The sequence below is a fragment of the Mesoplodon mirus genome, assembly GCF_964341445.2.
Source record: "Mesoplodon mirus genome assembly, chromosome: 7".
NCBI classification, from domain to species: Eukaryota; Metazoa; Chordata; class Mammalia; order Artiodactyla; family Ziphiidae; genus Mesoplodon; species Mesoplodon mirus.
In genome coordinates this window covers 27,639,854-27,661,581 of record NC_138983.1, presented here as the reverse complement: position 1 = coordinate 27,661,581, position 21,728 = coordinate 27,639,854, and the positions used below count along the sequence as shown (strand labels likewise).

At 35.2% G+C, this 21,728-nt stretch overlaps 2 protein-coding genes across 8 annotated transcripts in view; one reads left to right on the top strand and one right to left on the bottom strand.

Annotated features, from left to right (window-relative positions):
* Positions 1-4,899, bottom strand: part of IMMP1L (inner mitochondrial membrane peptidase subunit 1) — a 72,742-nt gene extending 67,843 nt beyond the window's left edge. For 4 of the 6 annotated variants that reach the window (XM_082627315.1, XM_082627316.1, XM_082627314.1 and 1 more), the window contains exon 1: positions 4,754-4,839. The gene's annotated coding sequence lies outside the window, so the exon portion shown is untranslated. Of the gene's footprint in view, positions 1-4,753 lie in introns of all 6 variants that reach the window. The other 2 variants (XM_082627317.1, XM_082627318.1) reach the window with 2 other exon arrangements.
* Positions 4,900-4,956: 57 nt separating this feature from the next.
* ELP4 (elongator acetyltransferase complex subunit 4) overlaps positions 4,957-21,728 on the top strand; it is a 239,823-nt gene continuing 223,051 nt past the window's right edge. Inside the window, exons 1-2 of one of the 2 annotated variants that reach the window (XM_082627311.1) lie at positions 4,957-5,243; positions 12,246-12,281. In XM_082627311.1, coding sequence (XP_082483437.1) covers positions 5,021-5,243; positions 12,246-12,281 — 259 coding nt within the window. In that variant the 5' untranslated portion in view covers positions 4,957-5,020. The remainder of the gene's footprint in view (positions 5,244-12,245; positions 12,282-21,728) is intronic. The other variant, XM_082627310.1, reaches the window with a different exon arrangement.

Here is a 21,728-nt window from a genome sequence, read left to right as displayed (position 1 = left end):
TCAGTCCTCCAACTTTGTTCTTCAATATGGTGTTTCCTATTCTGTATCTTTTGCCTCTCTATATAAACTTTAGAATCATCTTGTTAATATCCAAAAAATAATCTGCTAGGATTTTATTTGGGATTGCATTGAATCTACAGATCAACTTGGGAAGAAATGACATAACGAAAATATTGAGTCTCCTATCCACGAATATGGAATATCTCTCCATTTATTTAGTTCTTCTTTGATTTGGTTCATCAGAGTCTTGAACTTTTCCTTATACAGATACACTTTTTGATTCATACCTCATTATTTTATTTTGGAGGATACTTATGTAAATTGTATTGTTTTTAATTTCCAATTCCACTTGTTCATTGTTAGTATATACGAGCTTATTTTATTGTGATATCAAGATCAGAAGGCTTTACTGAGGATGTGTAAGTTGAAGTGAGATTTGAAGGATAAATAGAAGTTAACTAGTGGCCTTCTGGATGAAGGGAACAAGGTGAGTACAGGAGAATAAATGAATGATAGAGTGAAGAGAGTAAGGGAATTTATAGAGTGATGTGACTAGAGAGCTAAGTAGAGGAAACCAAATGCATGTCCTTAAAAGTTTTGTTTTTATACTATATGATCAGACATCTATTTTGAAAGGATTGGGATGGCTCTTGAATGGACAATGTACTGCAGGAGAACCAGAGATGAGAGCTAAATACTCTAGAATGGATTAGGGAGTTACTGAGAAGTAAACTCCGTAAGTCTTGGTAAGAGACTGGCTATGGAGGAATGAAGCTTAAGAGAGGAAATGAGTATAGTGAGTTGGCTCAGGCAACTAATTCTACAAATGATCCTATCATTTACCTAGATACAAAACACCAAAGGAAGTTCAGTCTGGGGCATTATGAGTTTGAGGTCCCACTAAGACTTTCAGAAAAAAGGTAAATATCTGAATTTATGATTCTCGAGATCAGAGAAGCAATCTGGACTATAAATATGTTAGTCATTGGTGTATAAATAGGAACTAAGGTCCTGGGAATGGATGGAGGTCAGAATATGGAACAAGAAAAGAGAAAATGGTCTTAAAAACTCCAAGATTTAATGGCAAAAAGGAAAACAAAGAGTCTTCTTTTCATTTACATTTTTTAGCCATTGAATTTAGCCTCCTCCTTTCAAATACTGATCCCTTTCCTGTGCTCCAGATTCCATTCCTTCTACCTCATTCAGGCTCTTTTCCTCATCCATTGCCAAGAATGTTTTCCAGTAGCTTCATCTCTCTCTCTTCCTTCCCCTCTCCTTCTCCCTCCCTCTCCCACACAAGAAAACTGCTCCCTTAAACCTCTGCCATCCCCCTCTACCCCCTTTACAGCAAACCCTTCTAAAATGTAAAATGGTCTACTTTTATGGAATATTCAACTTCACTTCCCATTCAATTCTAAACACAATTATTTGACTTTTCAGTTTGTTACTCCATCAAACCTGCCCTTAACAAAGCCAAAAATAAATCATTATTACTAAATCAAGTAAACACTTTCCAATTCTTATTTTACTTTCTCCTCCTCTGCACAGCTTTCAAGTGTTCATGTTCTCCAAAGTTTATTCCTGGTTCTTTTTTTCTTCTCATCCTAACGTATACATTTCCTTGGTGAGCTTATCCATTCCCTTAAGGTAAATCCCCACCATGGGCTAATTAATTTCTAATTTATATGTTTCATCTAGAGATGCCTCTCTCACATAGCCTACTGTGTATTGGACATCTCCACTTGGATACTCCACAGGTATTTTACTCCAATTAAATACATTTAAAACATAAGAAAACATGATCTCCCACTCCCTAAAACAACCAACTGCACAACTATAAAGTTCTAATGTTTCTCCTTTATTCTTTATCCTCCACCATCCAGAAAGCTGCTCAATACAGAAACCTGTTACTCATCTTTGATTCCTCCTCTCAACCTTCCTTGGTCATATCAATTCTACCCATTATAGTAATCTCTTGATTCATTCCATTCTCTTTATCCCAATCACACTTAGCCAATCCATTCTCTTGCAGGATACTTTTTAGCCAAACATAACAATCAAATATGATTATTATGTCATTTCTTTACCTGAAAATTTTCAATGATTTCCCATTATCCTTAAGGAAAAAAATTCATCTTAAAAAAATCAATTAGACTTTTATCTAATTTCTCTAGTCTCCTCTTCTCTTAGCACTATGCACAAATTATGAGAACTATTTGCACAGTAGCAACGAGACCAGATTTACTGAAGGAGGGAAGGGAGCTTCCTTCTCAGGGTAAGCTTACCCAGGATTCTCTCTCTCAGTTCAAGTTATGTATTCTGTATTTGTCCTCCACAGTATTTAGAGTATACTTTATTATCCTATCCACCCACCTATCTCTCCCAACTGTGAACTCAAAGAGGGTAGAGACTAAGTATTCTTTCTCCTGTAACCTAGTACATAGCACACTCCGTGAGATTTACTATGTGCTCAGTAAATAATTGTTATTAATCATTTAACACCACACCTAAACATATACCCTTTTTAAGCTGTGACAAAGTGAAAGAGCGGCATGGACATACATACACTACCAAACGTAAGGTAGATAGCTAGTGGGAAGCAGCCGCATAGCACAGGGAGATCAGCTCGGTGCTTTGTGACCGCCTGGAGGGGTGGGATAGGGAGGGTGGGAGGGAGACGCAAAAGGGAGGGGATATGGGAACACATGTATATGTATAACTGATTAAATTTGTTATTAAAAAAAAAACAAAAAAACAATAAACATTGCTGGTAAAGGGAGGGGATATGGGAACATATGTATATGTATAACTGATTAAATTTGTTATAAAGCAAAAAAATAAAAATAAAAAATAAAATAAAGATAAAAAAACAAACAAACAAAAAACCCTAGAATCCAAATAAAGGTCACACGTTGCAATTGAAAAAAAAAAAACAAAAAAAACACATATACCCTTTTAATTCTTCCCTTCCATTAAAAACTTCATTTATTCCAATGTTTATATTCTACTCTACATACCAGTAAATTCAAGTATTTGGGATTATTTGCTTTGAGAGCAAAGGTTGTGTCTTTGTTAAAAAAAAAAAGGACAGATTAAATTAATTTATTCTATGATAATGTTATACCAAAGATATATCCTAATTTCAGGAATGCCTTGGTGCACACATATGTCATGCTTCCTGGATTACAGTTAAAGGTGAAAAACAATTTTTCACTTCTAGTAATAAGGTTTAGAAAACTAAAGGCTGAAGTAAAGAGTAGAAAACAAGGGAATACATAGTAAAGAAACCTATAAAAATTCAATATTTGTAGTACTTCAAAGTTTTCAGAGCAGCAAAACTATCTGAGAAGTTCCTATTTGATATTAGGTTGCTTTGTCACTTTTTGTTTTGGTCTTCTTAGTATAATTATTTACTACAGGACAAAATTAACATATATTGTTCAATGTGTTCATTTTAACTGCTATGCTGTTTTCTATGTGTTAATCTTATCTCTCCCACATGAGAACATTTTTTACTTCTATAGGCCTAAAATGACAAGGTTAGCTCCAAGCAGACAGTAAACACTCAACAGCTATTTACTGAACAATTTAGATTACAGATTTATACTGGTGAGAGTCTAAGTGAAAGCATCTAAACCTTGATCGAGCTTTGCAGTTGATATATTGTTAAATAGCAAGGTGTTGTTTCAGTTTTTCTTTCCTGAACATTTTTCTTTAAAAAACAAACAAAAAACAAAAACCATCCCAAATGAAAAACTCTAGTCACTATTTAGCAATATAATCTGTTTATCAAATAAAATCAGCCAAAAAGTCTTAAAAAGGTCACTGAGATTTAAAACAATTCAATGGCAAGAATTTCCATGAAGTTTGGATGTATTTTAAAAGTATCACAGATCACTGTCAAAACCAATAACTATTAGTGCAAGCATAATTTGTGAGTCTTTTTTAGTTTGGACACTTGTCAATCATGAATGCCTTTAAAAATCAGTTACTCCAATCCCCTACCCCGGCCAGCTCAAAATTTTGAAAACAAAATTTAAATCCAAGGACACAGTTCTAAATTACATGTTTTTTTCTATTTTAATAGGAATTAAACTTCCTATTCTAATAAGCTCTTGATTCAGAGTTCATAAATCACTTGAAAAAGAAAGCACGTACACATCTAACTCTTATCAGTTTTTCGGGGAAAAAAAACCCTGAAGTATCTTCTGTTATTTGCAGGTGCCTTAACAGCAAACGACAATTAAATGTGTGAACAAGGTTGTCAGAGTAACACTTATCATTCACACCACTTATGCAAAGGCGCTCTAAGACTTCCAGAAGCACTAATTAAAATTAACGAAAGCTACTCACGGGGACTTATCAGAGGGGTGCATTTTCTGTTTGAAACGGGGGAAAACCAAATCGCCTCAAAGCTCAGGTGTTTTTACTCTAACGTCTAAATCCAACCCACCTGTCACAGGCACTGAGGAACCAAGCCCAGGGGCTCAACAGGTCGCTAAGGTAAGAGTTCCAATCCCTTCAATATTACACAACCGTTCAGAAAAAGACCTGAAAAGGATGGCGGAGGGAATTTTCTCCCAAAAAATCAGAAGAGAAAGGGGTGGGAGGGAGTATCCTCTTTAATACTGAGCGGAGAAAAGTGCAAGGTCCTACTGGTATTTACTTGATATACCGCTCCACCAGCCTTTTCTTTAATTCAGCGTGAATGAGAGCACTCAAAACGAGAAAAATGTTGAATGATATTACCCACCTTTAGTCCCAAAGAACCCCGAAGGCTCTCACCCAGGACTCAGGGGGTCTCTTTCTCACCTGGGCCTTGAAGAAGTCCGTCGTCCTTACGTAGAATGCACTTTTCAGTAATACGCCTTGCCATTGGTTGACTCGGGCGGGAACTCTTAGTCCTATTGGCTTCGGGAGCCGAGGAGGAGGCAAGGAGGCGGGAGTTTGGGGCTGGCTCTGACAGACCCGAGGCTTGAGCTCCCGGAGTTCCTATTGGGTGAACGCGGGAAGCGCCAAGATGGCGGCAGCGGCGACCTGCAGCACAGGCACCAGGAGTCCTGGGTCTATGGTGGTGGCGGCTAGCAGGGACAGCGTCACCAGCTTCCAGCGGAGGGGTCCTAGAGCCAGCGGTACCGACAGCGGCTGCTCTCGACTGGTGTCCATCGCGGGGACACGACCGTCGGTGCGGAATGGACAGCTGCTGGTATCAACCGGGCTCCCAGCCCTGGACCAGCTCCTAGGTCGGTTCAGAACGGAGATCTGGGCTCAACAGAGGGAAAACTAGGGAGGGGACCTGCCCGGGGGAGCCACTCTGACCCCACATCTCTCTCTGACCTCTCAGCCTTCGGACGTGGAGAGGATAGCCCGGTCTGATGGAGATGGAGGGGAGGAAGGGTTGCATGGAGACTTCTAAATGCTGTTAACTAAATTTGTTTTCGTGCTCCCACTTCCAACTCTGGTGCCCGCCAGCTTTTTTCTAGAATAAGACAGGAAACCTACATGCTTTTACCCTGACATGCTTCCTAGTCAAGGGGAATCATTAATGTTTGGAGACGGTTTGCCATTGATCTAGTATCCCCGTCCCGGTCTGTGAATGAACCCTTCTGTCAACCCCAGGTAGCTCACGGTTTGGAATAACAAAAGTTTGTAGCAGTTGTGAGAGATGGGCTTCATTAGAAAATGCCGAAGAAAGTAACTTCCCCTCTTCACCACCAGGCTGCTTATCTCCTGGTTCTGAATCTTTAAACAAATTATAATGACTTTAAGAGAATGTGTGTTAAAGGCTTATGTGGATCCAAAGTAGTTAAAGCCGGTATTTGACCTTAGCAGTCATACCCAGCATCTGCGTTAAATATATGCATATTTGTTTTTGTTATTTTTTCTTCTATATATTTTGCTTCCCAGAGTTACATCTCAAACAATATGTTTAAAATTAATTCACATTTGACAAGAAAAAGAAGTCCAGTTTTTAGGCTTCCCTGTATAATCTCTGGAATTTTTCATAAGAAGGCTACTAAAGAATATTCTTGATTCATAACTTATGTTGAAAAGATTGAACAGATTAGATTGGTAGGACAAAGTTGCAGTGTTAATAAGGCTTGTAAATTAGTTAATTCCTATCAGAATGCTACTTTACTAAAATTGGTCCATGTTTATATTTCATAACATTTTTATAGGGTGAGATGTGTCAGTTAAGCCTTGTACACTTTCATAAAATATTACAAATGCCATTGCTTGTTCTTGTACTTCCCTTGACATTTTCTCTCTGTAATTTTTTTCCCACAGGTAGGCTTCTCAGATAGGTTTAGTACAATAGAAAATGACGAGGCCAATAAAAAAGAGTATGGCTTCTTGCCTCTGTTATTTCATGACCTTAACTGGATCCTGGTTATTTCTACATAAATCTAAGTATTTTCCCTTAATTGTTTCAAGACTGTTGCCTTCCTCAATTGCATGGTACTATAAACAGAAATGATTCAAAATATCTAGTTAGCAAATATTTGTCTCACTTTCTTTCCCTTGTGAGCCTTACTTGGTGTCGCCCTATATTTAAACTTAAAGCTTAGAGGCTGTTCCTAGTCTTTAATTTTTTTTTTCCTTTTTGTAACTCAATGGAGATGTGTAACTTCATTCACTTGATCTTGAAACTCTCCAAACAAAAAGGTCACATTTTTAACATTATACTTTCAGTTCCTCATTAGAATAACAAAATGTGCCTAGCACAGTACCTGGCACGTAGTAGATTCTAAATAAGTTCTTGGTTGAAGGAAAAATATTGTGTAGGAAAAAACCTGGACAAGAGATTATGAAACACATAGGATGGAATTATGTGTTTGAGTTCTAAAATCAGACTCAGAGATTAACTAACATGAACAGAGTCACAAAACTAGTGACAATCTGGGCTGATCTTTAAGCTCCACATTTAGTGCTCTGCGCTATGCTGCAACTGTTTCAAATTTCTGAGAACCCTTTTCAAGTGTTTTTAACCATTTATTGAATCTAAGCCTAAAGATTTAACCATATAGTCTCTTAAAGCACCCACCAGAAAGGTGACCCAAAGCACCTTCCTCATGTGTTTCTACAGTGATATAAACTTGAACTGTAATTTAAAATTTTTCCAGATTTGCTTGGAGATGGGGACTCTAATAATTTGACTCTAACAAGCTTATGCTAAAAATTAGTGTTCATTAAGATGATTGAAATAAATATCAGTTTTTGGATATTTTGAAATATGTTTTGCATGTGTACAGTTAATTCTCAAATTGCAGAGAAGTTGAAGACATTGTTATAATAGGAGTTACTACATTTGGAATAATAAACTGTCCAGAAGTATTTCAGTTGTTGTTAATTTCTTAAGGCATTTTTGTACTTTGATTTTCTATTTTGTGTGGCCCTATGGAGCAAACCCTATACATTTGTTTTTCATTAAACCATTATTTGAATGTGAAACATTTGGCTGCTCATGTGTATACACAAAAGTAAAAGCAATTCAGATTATATTGTTGTTCTAAAATGTTATTTGACTCAGATTGTGACAAGTCTAATATAGACATTGTGACAAAATGTAATGATAGTAGGATTTGGTGATATTAGAATGATGAACCTATACTGTGATATTGTGATTCTTGCCTATATATATTCTGTGGTTACTGCGTAACAAGTAAATATTGTATTGTCACTGACATACACTGCAGTGATATTTTACTACTGCCACTGTGACATTATTGTAATTTTAAGTGCAGATGCAAAACATATTTGAAAGGCATAATATAGGCTAATTGAAAATTAGTTATTTGATGATATGCTAATATTTCCATTGCTTACTCGAAAGTGTTTTAAAAATTTGAGAATTCCCTATTACTGCATCTTTTACATGATCTAATTGTATTACATATTTTTGTTCTGACAGCTTATTTTATTGTTAGATATCGATATACCTTTCCCAAGTTGGTTAATTTTTTAAGTTCTGATATTTCCTGACCCAGTTTCTCAATCCTGCCTTTCCAGGACATTTATGTTGTTATTTGAGGACACTATATGTAAATATTTCATTTTTCTTCTTCCAGGAATTTCCAAAGAGAGATTATACAGTAGGTAAAGGATTCTGGCAGAATTTCACTTTTTCTAGGATATATAGTCCATTTTAGGACCATATTAACCCCCAGTCTCATCCTTCAAAAAGATATTCGAAGGAACGATGACTTCTCAGGTTTAACTGGCTTAACTCTGTGCTGTTCAGAACTTCTTAAATTTTGACAGTCAAGTAAATGGAAATAGGGATTAGAGGTAAATAATAGTCCAGGAAGGGGACTCTGAAGAAGCTTGAGGGTAGCTGCCATTTTCAGCACTGCTGTGAAAAAATAAATACTGGTGGTTGTAGTTCCTTTGCTCCACTATATCTTAATCTGGAGTGTGGGATGATATGCATTGATCTTGGATTATATATTTAACATAATCCTGGTTATGACATTTTAACAATTGATAGCTGTACATTTAAAGTAAAAGTAGCTTATTCCTTTGTATTGCTATGTAAAATGGTTTTGTGTAATTTAATCTACAGAACCATTCTCATTGCTGATGGCTTGTCTTTTTTGATTCCCATATTTGCCCAGCCAATAGTTGTGATAATCAAGAGTTGTTGGGATGTTTCATACCTCCTAGAGAAAGGAGAAAAAGTAGACCTGTTAATGACATAACTGCAATTTAATTTGAAGTGTGGCATTAGTTAAGTAGTTAAGGATATTGCCATGAACCAAGAATATGTACTGGTTTTTTATGTTGCATTTTCCCTAAAATGCCTTTCTATAATTTTAAGCAAAACCATTTATAGAGAGCACTGGAAAGGACTGGTATAAATCACTTAACTTTCCTGTCTTGTATTTCTTTTTCCTTTTACTTCCTCTAACTTTGAAAAAGGAGTTGCCCTTGTTGTAAAATAAGATACCACTTCTGGACCTTAATATTCTAATATATTAATTTGACCTCATTTACCCTAAATTTATAGCTTAATTAAAGATTTTTGGGGGGCAGTATGTGGCATTGAATTTTCTCCCTCTAAATTAATATATCACTTTCTAACTATTCACATGAATTTTTTAAATTCTTTCCTTCATATTTAAAAAAAAATAGATATTGGCACTTAAAATCTTAAATTTTCTGATGTTTTTACACTATCAGATTTTTTTCTTGTTTTCAGACAAAATGCTGTCATTTTTTTAAAATGTAAAAGCTTGATGAAATTAATACTTTAAGATATCAGACTTGCAAAGTATCTTCAAGCTTTCAAACTCATGTAGTCTTACAAGTTGATGAAATATTCTACCCATATTTTTTAGTAAGCTGAAGAATAACTTAATGTACTTCTTAAAAAGGTCTAGAAGTAAAACCAACAGTTTATTTGCTTAGTGACTTAGAATATTGCTGATTTCTCTAAGATATGATTAAAGAGAAGAGGAGGCCATAAACAAGACAATTTTACTCCTTTGTATGTTTCATTATAGAAATAAGACGAGTGCTTACTTACCCCATTACTTACATGTCAGACATTTTAGTGGACTATTAGGAACTATTTTATTTCTATTTTAATTGGGAACTATTAGTGTGAAATCTGTGTTGCTTTTGAAGTTACTAATTTATTACTGAATTTAAAGATGTATGAAAACTAACTTGTTGAACATGCCATGTCAAGACATCTTGTCATGGTTGGTTGTTTAAGCTTTTCAATTTTTGGTAGGGAGCATGACTACAAACTTATTCAAATTTACTCTAGTTTAAAATATAACTAGAATGGGAAATGGGGGGTCTTGTCACACACTAAAATGAAGTTGGAAGAATAGAGGAACTTTGCTGCTATATGTGTGTGTGTATGTACATGTCAAATAATTTTACCTCATATACATAGAATAAAAACTTGATTTACAAATAATTAATAAGGTGGCTTCTTATTTCCCACGACCAACCTTCCAAACGACCAACATTTACTAGGGCCAATTCAAATTTGACTCTAGTGAATTTACATTATATAGCCCATTAGAAAAAAAGAAAGTTGCCTTTTTGTAAGAGAAGTCCTGATAGAATATTAATTTGGCTGATAAAAGTCATTAAGCTGTCTTCATATTATCTTGTTTTAAGTAATGTTCAAATTTTCCAAACATCAGAATTTTAATATATGTGAGATTTTAAAAATTTGAGGGATGGTTCCTGAATTATCAGGAACAGTGGATTGTTTGACTCATTCTTACAGAAAACTACCTTAGCCTAGTCTGATTTACTGTTAAGGTGATCACCATTTATCTAATGATACAATTTTGGTGTATCATTTAGTTTCTAGTCAGAAAATAATTGCCAGTCTCGTAAGGGTAGCTCTTACTGTACCTCCTTGGGCAAGTCACCTGAGCAAGGTATCACTTCATTTAATAGGGAAACTATTTCTTTATCTGTTCTCATTATTTCACTGTGAATATAATTCACAAAATACTTCTCTAACTATTCAACTTGGAGGCCTTATATAAATTCCTAATTTGAGGAGACATGAATGTAGACCCAAAGAAGTTTAGATAAGAGATCTAAATCCTTCCTATAAAAATTAAGTTATAGAAAGAAAGGCAGCTAACTTTTTTATAGTACTTGCTGTAGACTAGACACTGCAGTATCTGTTATGTTCTTGTATTATTTCATCTCAAATACACAAAATGATGATTATGTAGTTAAATATTTATTTTTGCATGTAAGGGAAAATAGTGAAGTAAGGAGTTGGAAAGTGTGATTTAAAGTGTTTAAAATGGATTAAAAAGTTAGTAGTGGTCTATATGTAGCACAAACTATAAAATTAAATATTTAGTCTAATCTTGTCCCAAAGAAAATTTGCTCTGATCCTTTATGGTTATTATCATCACACATATTTCAGTTTATGTCAATCTTTTAGTTTGACCAACATTTGGAGTTATCCTGTGTAGTCTGGTGTGGCTTTAAATGCTAAAATGAAGGAACTTATCTTAATGTGAAATTAAAATACATATTTGGTTCTATAAAAAATCCATTTAAAATATATAAATGTATTGGTTTCATTTTTAAAAAAATTGTTTTCTAACAATTTGGAATGTTTTGTTTATAAAGTCCCCAAATGTTGGATTGTATTCTGTGTGCATGCATGTTACCAAATTTCAAATTCTTTGAAACATAGCAGTTATGTATGCTTATTTGCAAGGCAAAAAATAAGCACTATCAAATGAATTTTTCATATTAAGTTTTTCTATGTAGTGTTCGCCACTACAAAACTTTTTTGGGGAAAAGTTCTTTATTGTTATTCTAAGTGTTTCACCGTTTTGTGCAAACAAACAAAACCCTAGTAATATTGTCTTCAACTGTCCAACAATTTTTAGTTTCTTTTTTAATTAATTATACTTTAAGTACATTTCATTCTTTGTGTACACATTCTTAAATTTTTAAGTGAATTTGTTACCGTTTGCAACATTAATTATACCTAGTAATACTTTTACAAGTGGTTTTACAGACAAAATATCAGGAGTCAAATAGGTGAATGTCTTTATCTTTCTGATGTTGTTCTAGTTTCCTAAAACGATTTTAAATTGATTTCTAATAAACTATTTGAGTTATATGTTTATGATCATATTACCCTAATTCAGATATTTAAAATAACATTTTCTAGTAAAATTGAAAATGTGTTTTGTGATTGTGCCTTTTTTGTTTGAAATGACAATATTTAGAGTATGTCCTGACTTTGTGTATATTGTTAATAATGGAAAAAGAATTCGTTTTAATTATCAGGGTTTTTATTCCAGGGCTTATTAAATTTGAGAATAAATATTAAAGTGGAATTTCTATTATAATAACCTTTCTTTTCTGTGTTGTACTTCTGTTGTAGTTAAGTTACTGTGCACATAGGTCTCAGCTATTGAGCTAATTTATTAGCAAGTGCTAAATATAACATTTATGGATTGCTTAACCAGTTATGTTGAATGCTGCATGGTCCTAACAGGAGAAAGGAGGATAGTACAGTATATTATGAAAGTAATTGTAATGTGTAGTGTATAATTACATATAATATGTAATTATTTCATAATAGCACCTTAAGCAGAGTATTGCAAAGGTAATTAAAATGTTGTTTTTAACTGCAATTTTTAAGTTATTGAAATACCTGTCCTTGATAATGCTTAACTTTTATGCTAAAGATAATGTGAAAAGGTAGATTAATTTTCTTCTTGGTTTTGTTTCATTTCCAGGTGGAGGTTTGGCCGTTGGAACAGTTCTTCTAATTGGTTAGTCTAGCATACATACTTTGCTCTTCCCAGTCACAGTTTTCTCTTGTGCATAATGATTTTATGGGTTTGCCTATTCTGAAATTAAGTATTTACACTCTACAAAAGTTAAGGTAAATTATACAAGAGTTAAGGTAAATTAAAGAGGAATTGCCTTAAGTTCTAATTTAAATTAAAATGTTGATCTGAACTTGAAATGAATTAGGAAAATATATATATGAAAATGTAGCTCTTATAATTTAAAAATGTTCACAGTGCTTTGCCCTCCATTTGTTTTAAAAAAACTAAAATTAATGCCAATAGATTTTTTGGAGAATCTCAGTATTTAGAGTGGGATTATTACAATGATTCATTAGATAAGTTGATGTACACATAAGCCCATTGTATATATCACAGATTTTTATCATAATTGTCTTCTAACTAAAAGAAAAGTAACAAACTGACAAATCACATTTTTGTTCATCTTTAAAGCTTCATTGGTTCTTACTTAAATACACATACATAACCCTACTTAGATTTTTTTTAAGTTTAGATCATAGAATCTTGGAATTGAAATAAACCTCGGCAGTTATATAATCAAAGCTCCCATTTGGCCACAAATCACTTTTCCATAATCCTTGACAGATTTCAAACATCATTTGAGTACAGATTATCTAGTTTAAAGGGCTCACTACTTTACAAAGCAATGCTTTGTTATTGAAAATGTATGATTTATTAGAAAATTCTGTATATTAATGTTTAATTTGTATGCCTGTAACAAGTTTGTTGTTCCTAGTTTTGTCCTCTGATACTCTTTCACATGACACTCTTAAAATATTTGAAAATAAGTATTTAATCACCTCAAATCTTCTCCAAACTAGATAGACATAGTTTGCGGTACGCAGGCCTCTCACTGTTGTAGCCTCTCCCATTGCGGAGCACAGGCTGCAGACGCGCAGGCTCAGCAGCCATGGCTCACGGGCCCAGACGCTCCGCGGCATGTGGGATCTTCCCGGACCGTGGCACGAACCAGTGTCTCCTGCATCGGCAGGCGGACTCTCAACTACTACGCCACCAGGGAAGCCCTAGACATAGTTTCTTAAACAGGTTTCACACTCCTCACTCTCCTAGTTGTTCTCATGTCGCACCTTTTGGTCTGGCATTGTCTCTCTCTTTTATTTTTTTAAATTAATTAATTTATTTATTTATGGCTGCGTTGGGTCTTCGTTGCTGCATGCGGGCTTTTCTCTAGTCGTGGTGAGTGGGGGCTACTCATCGTTGCAGTGCACGGGCCCTAGAGTGTGTGGGCTTCAGGAGTTGTGGCACATGGGCTCAGTAGTTGTGGCTCATGGGCTTAGATGCTCTGTGGCATGTGGGATCTTCCCGGACCAGGGCTCGAACCCGTGTCTCCTGCATTGGCAGGCAGATTCTTAACCATTGCGCCACCAGGGAAGTCCCTGGCATTGTCTCTTTAACTGTGCCCAGAACTGAATACGATACTCCAAATTTAGTGTGACCTATGCTTAAATTCTAGAAATGGTCATGTCAGTTGCAGTTTTTAAATTTATCTTTTAGTAAGTAAAGAATGATTGAAGGAATTTTGGGAAAAAATAATTCACAGTTTTGATATAAGTATATAAATACAGAAAATATAAAAGGACATGTAGAAAAATTGGGTTGTCCTTTCAGTTCCTCACTCCCCATACCCAGGGACAGTACTGTCCTGGGTTTCCCACCCAAATATTTCAACATAACTAATATACATGGGAGCATTCAGCACCTTGTTTTTTCTGCTTAATACATGTTAGAGATCTGTTCATGTGCATTCATATAGGTATACCTCATTCTTCTCGGCAACTGAATAGGATTTTATTGTATAGTTATGCCACAATTTACTTAAATCATTCTCTACTGATAAGTTTAACTCATTATTTTCTGTTACTAACAATCCTGTTATACAAGTCTTATATATAAAGTCTGCATACACATATAAGTATATAGTATCTATAGAATAAATTCCAAGATATAGGCTTAGTTGATAGAAGCATGTTAAATTGTATTAGATATTAGATTGCTCTGCCAAGAGGTTATGCTACCTTATACTTCAATCAAATGTTATAAGAATATTAGGTTACCCTTACCCTTAACAACAATGTGCATTATCAAACATTTTAATCTTTACCAGTCCAAATAGGTGAAAAGTGAAGAATGGCATTTCATGATTTGAACCTGGGACTTTTCTCTTTGATGAACAAAACTCTGGAGATTATTATAATGGTTTAAAAAATATCCAGCTAAATTTTTATTCTTTTCTCCAGTGGAAGTATATGTGAATGATACTAAGAATCCAATGACAACTGATAATTCATTCAAAAAATGTTCGCTGAACACCCAGGTGCATGCTAGATATTGGGGTTACAAATATAAATGAGTTACTCTCTTCCCTTAAGGAGGAGACATAAGTAAAGTAAATAATTACAACATAAGTTAATACCATAATAGATGTGTTTATTATTACTACACTTTATTGTTGACTGTAGCTGTACAAGGGGCTACTATTGACTTTTGTATATCCATCTTATAACCAGCAACTTTTGAATTGTTTATAGATTCACTTGAATTTTCTAAGTAGGCAATCATCTTCTGCAAACATTGAAAATGTTATTTCATAACAGATTTTGGTGTTTTAAAAGTGAGTGCTTCCATAACAAATATAAAATAGAAATATGAGAGTGGCTTTAGAACCAGGCAGTGGGCAAGGGCTGGAAGGATTTTGAGGAACACATTAGAAAAAGCCTAAATCACTGTAAAGAGATCATTAGTAGAACTCTGTACTTTGAGGACACTGCCGATGAGGCTATAAAGGAAGAAGGTCCATGTTACTGAAAGCTGGAGGAAGAGGATCCTTGTTACATAGTGACAGAAAGCTTAGTGTTGATGTCGGCAGTTATGCAGAAACAACACGTCTAATGAACTTGGTGATCTAGCTAAGGAGATTTTTTGACAATATATAATAAGGAAAAACTCAAATAAGAATAACTAACGCACAGTGACAGATAAAAAAAAAAGGGTCTGCCTTTGATGAAATATCAATTCACCAAGTATTAAACTAGGTATTCTATAACTATTTGTTGAATTAATAATGCATAAAACAATATAACAAGTATAAAGCAAAGGCCTTGCCTTTATAGTCTGGTCTTTCCATAAAGCTAATATTTTCAATCGTCTCATTATTGTTTATGCCCTACTATCAACTTCTTCTAAGTGTATAAGATTTTTAAAAATATGTATAACTTAAGTAAACTTAGTTTTATTATCTGTTAGCTTGTTTTCTCTAGGAAATCTTAAAACAAAATTTGGAAGCATTTTTACATTTCTTTGAGAGATTAGATTAGCAGAAGGCATCTTATCTACCAGGTTTTCTACTTTTCTCCGTTTCCTGGTCAATACAGCTTGTACAACAGATGAATTCTGCCTTAAGAAATGGATGAATAGTTTGAAATACAAACCAAATATGGAGATTTAAGGTCAGTGGTTAGAAGCTTAGGCCATTACTATACTGCTCATCACTCAAAGATTTTTTTTATTCCACAAGTGAGAGAAAATTAAAGCCTGAAGATGATTTGCACTAATAACTTTTCACTATAGACTGTGAACATTTTAACCGTTCTCTCATTTACCAAGGCAACTCTGTGTCTCAGTGTGCACATGCACATGAGTGTGGCATAACAGAGTAGTGGATTTACGGTTTCAGAAGCAATGTAACTATGGAAACTGGAGACAGTGAGCACTGCCAGAAAACCCATGGTAGGTCTACTTTAGACCTTCGGAATGCAACAAAATTAATGAATATGAATACTTAAAAGGCCCTTTTCTGAGGAATAGATTGAAGAACTAAGGGGCTCCTACATTTACTTTGAAAATCAAAGATAGAGTTTTCTTAAAACATGTTTCATCCTTCAGTACTGGAATAGGTTTTGAGATGTTTTATATTTAAATCGCTTTCTGACAGTCTGGTACATGGGTAAATATGGAACACCTGAAAAGTATCAAAAGTGAAAGGATGGCATAAATATTTAAAGTTCACACAGCTTCTTTTTACATAAAGGATCTTGGTCTATATGTGGAGCTATCGAGCATCAAAAAGATTTAATAGAAGTCAGTAATTGAAATACAAGTTATGTGACATTTATGAAAGCATTATTTTTAATTTAATCTCTTAGGTTAATTATGTAATTTTAGATCTAGAAGTAGGAGAAAAATAATATGCTTTTAAACAATTAATTACAACCAGCTATAAGTGTACTTCTGTTTTAGTTACCTATTGCTGTGTGACAATATTAACATAAACTTAAGAGCTTAAAAAGAACACACATTTATCATTTCAACAATTTCTGTGGGTCAGGAGTCCAGGCACAGCTTAGCTGGGTCCTCTGCAAGCGAACAGTCAAGGTGTCAGTCAGGGCTGGGTTCTCACTGAAGGTTTGACAGAAGAAGGAAGGATCTGCTTCCAAGCTCACACGGTGGTTGACAGCATTCAGTTCCTTGCTGTCAGCCAGAGGCACTCTCTCACAACCGGCATCTTATTTCTTCAAGACCAGTAAGGAAGAATGTCTCTCAACAAGATAGATGTCACAGTTTTATGTAACAGAAATGATGTCCCATCACCTTTGCCATATACTTTGGGTTAAAAGCAAGTCACAGGTTCCACCCATATTCAGAGAGAAGAGATTACACAAAGACATATACCAGGAAACAGGATCATGGGGATCACCTTAGAATGTCATACTTTTCATAGATTTAATTTGTTATTATTTCATGTAATAGCAAAAACCAAGCGGTCCCAATATATCTCTCAAAGGATAGTATAGTATTTTCTCATCAGTTGTCTTCGGACTTTCTGTATTTGCTGAGCTATGTTTTCCTTTTACAACATGTAATAAATTCTAAGCATTTTCCTTATGGTACACGACTTGGCGAACTACAACCTGCTGGCTGGTGATTTATCTATAAAGATATTGGAATACAACCATGCTGTATTTATTTGCACATTGTTTATGGCTTCTTTTGTGCTACAAGAGCATAGTTAAGTAGTTTCAACAGAGACTGTATGGTTCACAAGCCAGAAATATTTACTCTGACTCTTTTAAGAAAAAGCTTGCCAATTGCTGTTTTATATTATTATATTTTGTATGCTCCTTAATTTATTTTATAGTAGTAAAACTTGTTGGAAGACTGAAATAAGACATACTGATATCAGTACAGTTCTTTAGAAAAAACCACCTGACCTTTTGTCCTGAAACATTTAAGTGCCTACTATGTGTTTAACACTGTTAGGCAGCATGAATCTTGGTTTTTACCCTTGATGAACTTAAACTGGATGTCAGTTGCATGTGGAATAACTATGAACAATACATATATAATGTGCAGATGTTTGTGCAGGTGTAAGAGGTATGGAAAAGGCTTAAATTGAATCAAAATATGGGCAGAAGTTGAGGGGAGATGAAGGGAGAAAAGTATTCTTATGTAAACTGTACAAACACATGCATAAGAGAGACTACCAGCAGGGTATGCTCCTGTAATAAGGAGGCGAGAGCCCTTCTAAAGGAGAGAGTATTAATTTAGGACTAGTCAAAGGGAAAGTTTAGCCTACTTTCCCTGAGTCTTTTGTCTCAACTACCTACTTGTAGAATTCAAATTGTGAAACTTCAGAACCCATACACCAGCTCCTCAAACTGCAGTGTGCAGGGATGAGACTTTTTACCCTTTATCCACCAGAAGACACCTGGGAGTTTCTGTTTGTTTAGCTTTATAACCAGTCAGATCCATGATGTTTCACCTCCTAGTTACCTTTGGTCATTGTCCAAGAATTAAGTTGTTCCAATGATCTTACTTTCTCTGTTTCTTTTATCTCCATAATACTCTGTATTTTTTTCTCTATAGACTCAATTTCCTAGTATGCCTATCGTTTCTAAACCTTTCCAGTTTGCCTTTTATAACACCTATTTCATATAAAACATACTCTAATATCTTTAAAACTTATTAAATAGTCTATTAAAATATTTAACATTTAGTGAGGATTTACGGTGTGCTGGGCATCACGCTAAGCCCTTCATGTATATTTCATCATTTAATTTCACAACAATCAAATGAGATGTCTATATTTTACAGAAGATGAAATTGAAATTTTGAGAGAAGCCAAGTAACTTGCCCAGGGTCACACACCTAGTAGCTCGGATTTGCAATCAAGTTTCTCTGACAGTAAATCATCATTTTATACTAAAACCTGATAACTCATCTTAAAAATTCTTTTTGGAGTGAGATTTATATCTTGGGCTATTCCTCCTCCTCTACCATCACATTGCTACCTATACTGACGTCCTAGTTATTTCCGTCATTTATTAGAGACTATCGTGATCTTCAACCTCAAGAAGGCATTGAACGTTGGCCAACAAGCTTTTGTATAACTCTGATCACCTCCTTTTCATTCTCAGTAAACTCAGTGGCCTTTTAAACTCTCTGGTCCTCAAACATCAGACAATACCACTTTCTCCCTCATTTTCTAAAATGACTTATTTCACACAGAAGTAAGAGTCTCATCATAAACAACTTCCCACCATCAAACCTCAAAACATAGCTCTATCCACAAATGGAAAGATGTGTTATACCTTCTCCTGTTTGAGAATCATCTTTTCACCTGTACTTTATTTTTTTTCCTTGAATTTTATTTTATTTATTTTTTTAGACAGCAGGTTCTTATTAGTTATCTATTTTATACATATTAGTATATATATGTCAATCCCAATCTCCCAATTCAATTAGCTCTAGTAGTTTTCTGGTGGCATCTTTAGCATTCTATATGTATAGTATCATGTCATCTGCAAACAGTGACAGTTTTACTTGTTCTTTTCTAATTTGTATTCTTCTTATTTCTTTTTCTTCTCTGACTGCTGTGGCTAGGACTTCCAAACCTATGTTGAATAATAGTGGCAAGAGTGGACATCCTTGTCTTGTTCCTGATCTTAGAGGAAATGCTTTCAGTTTTTCACCATTGAGAATGATGTTTGCTGTGGGTTTGTCGTATATGCCCTTTATTATGTTGAGGTAGGTTCCCTCTATGCCTACCTTCTGGAGAGTTTTTATCATAAATGGGTGTTGAATTTTGTCGAAAGCTTTTTCTGCATCTATTGAGATGATCATATGGTTTTTATTCTTCAATTTGTTAATATGGTGTATCACATTGATTGATTTGCATATGTTGAAGAATCCTTGCATCCCTGGGATAAATCCCACTTAATCATGGTGTATGATCCTTTTAATGTGTTGTTGGATTCTGTTTGCTAGTGTTCTGTTGAGGATTTTTGCATCTGTATTCATCAGTGATATTGGTCTGTAATTTTCTTTTTTTGTAGTATCTTTGTCTGTTTTTGGTATCAGGGTGATGGTGGCCTTATAGAATGAGTTTGGGAGTGTTGCTTCCTCTGCAATTTTTTGGAAGAGTTTGAGAAGGATGGGTGTTAGCTCTTCTCTAAATGTTTGATGGAATTCACCTGCGAAGCCATCTGGTCCTGGACTTTTGTTTGTTGGAAGATTTATTTTGTGTGGGTTTTTTTGTTTGTTTTTTTTGCTGTACGCGGGCCTCTCACTGTTGTGGCCTCTCCCGTTGCAGAGCACAGGCTCCAGACACACAGGCTCAGCAGCCATGGCTCACGGGCCCAGCCACTCCGCGGCATGTGGGATCTTCCCGCACCGGGGCACGAACCTGTGTCCCCTGCATTGGCAGGCGGACTCTCAACCACTGCGCCACCAGGGAAGCCCTTGTTGGAAGATTTTTAATCACAGTTTCAATTTTGTTACTTGTGATTGGTCTGTTCACATTTTCTATTTCTTCCTAGTTAGTCTTGGAAGGTTATACCTTTCTAAGAATTTGTCCATTGTTTCCAGGTTGTCCATTTTATTGGCATAGGGTTGCTTGTAGTAGTCTCTTAGGATGCTTTGTATTTCTGCAGTGTCCGTTGTAACCTCTCCTTTTTCATTTCTAATTTTATTAATTTGAGTCCTATCCCTCTTTTTCTTGATGAGTCTGGCTAAAGGTTTATCAATTTTTTTTTTTTTTTTTTTTTTTTGTGGTACGCGGGCCTCTCACTTCTGTGGCCTCTCCTGTTATGGAGCACAGGTTCCAGACGCGCAGGCCCAGCGGCCATGGCTCACAGGCCCAGCAGCTCCGCAGCATGTGGGATCTTCCCAGACCGGGGCACGAACCCATGTCCCCTGCATCGGCAGGCGAACTCTCAACCACTGCGCCACCAGGGAAACCCTATCAATTTTTTTTTATCTTCTCAAAGAACAAGCTTTTAGTTTTATTGATCTTTGCTATTGTTTTCTTTGTTCCTGTTTCATTTATTTCTGCTCTGATCCTTATGATTTCTTTCTTTCTACTAACTTTGAGTTTTGTTCTTCTTTCTCTAGTTCCTTTAGGTGTAAGTTTAGATTATTTGAGATGTTTCTTGTTTCTTGAGGTAGGCTTGTGTAGCTATAAACTTCCCTCTTAGAACTGCTTTTGCTGGATCTCATAGGTTTTGGATCATCGTGTTTTAATTGTCATTTGTCTCTAGGTATTTTTGAATTTCCTCTTTGATTTCTTCAGTGATCTCTTGGTTATTTAGTAACGTATTTTTTAGCCTCCATGTGTTTGTGTTTTTTACGTTCTTTTCCCTGTAGTTGATTTCTAATCTCATAGCATTGTGGTCAGAACAGATGCTTGATGTGATTTCAATTTTCTTAAATTTACTGAGGCTTCATTTGTGACTCAAGATGTTATCTATCCTGGAGAATGTTCCGTGTGCACTTGAAGAGAAAGTGTAATCTGCTGTTTTTGGATGGAATGTCCTACAGATATCAATTAAATTTATCTGGTCTATTGTGTCATTTAAAGCTTGTGTTTCCTTATTAATATTCTGTTTGGATGATCTGTTCATTGGTGTAAGTGAGGTGTTAAAGTCCCCCACTATTATTCTGTTACTGTCGATTTCCTCTTTTAGAGCTGTTAGCAGTTGCCTTATGCATTGAGGTGCTCCTGTGTTGGGTGCATAAATATTTACAATTGTTATATCTTCTTCTTGGGTTGATCCCTTGATCATTATGTAGTATCCTTGTTTCTTGTAACATTCTTTATTTTAAAGCCTATTTTATCTGATATGAGTATTGCTACTCCAGCTTTCTTTTGATTTCCATTTGCTTGGAGTATCTTTTTCCATCCCCTCACTTTCAGTCTGTATGTGTCCCTAGGTCTGAAGTGGGTCTCTTGTAGACAGCATATATATGGGTCTTGTTTTTGTATCCATTCAGCGAGCCTGTGTCTTTTGGTTGGAGCATTTAATCCATTCACATTTAAGGTAATTATCGATATGTATGTTCCTATGACCATTTTCTTAATTGTTTTGGGTTTGTTTTTGTAGGTCCTTTTCT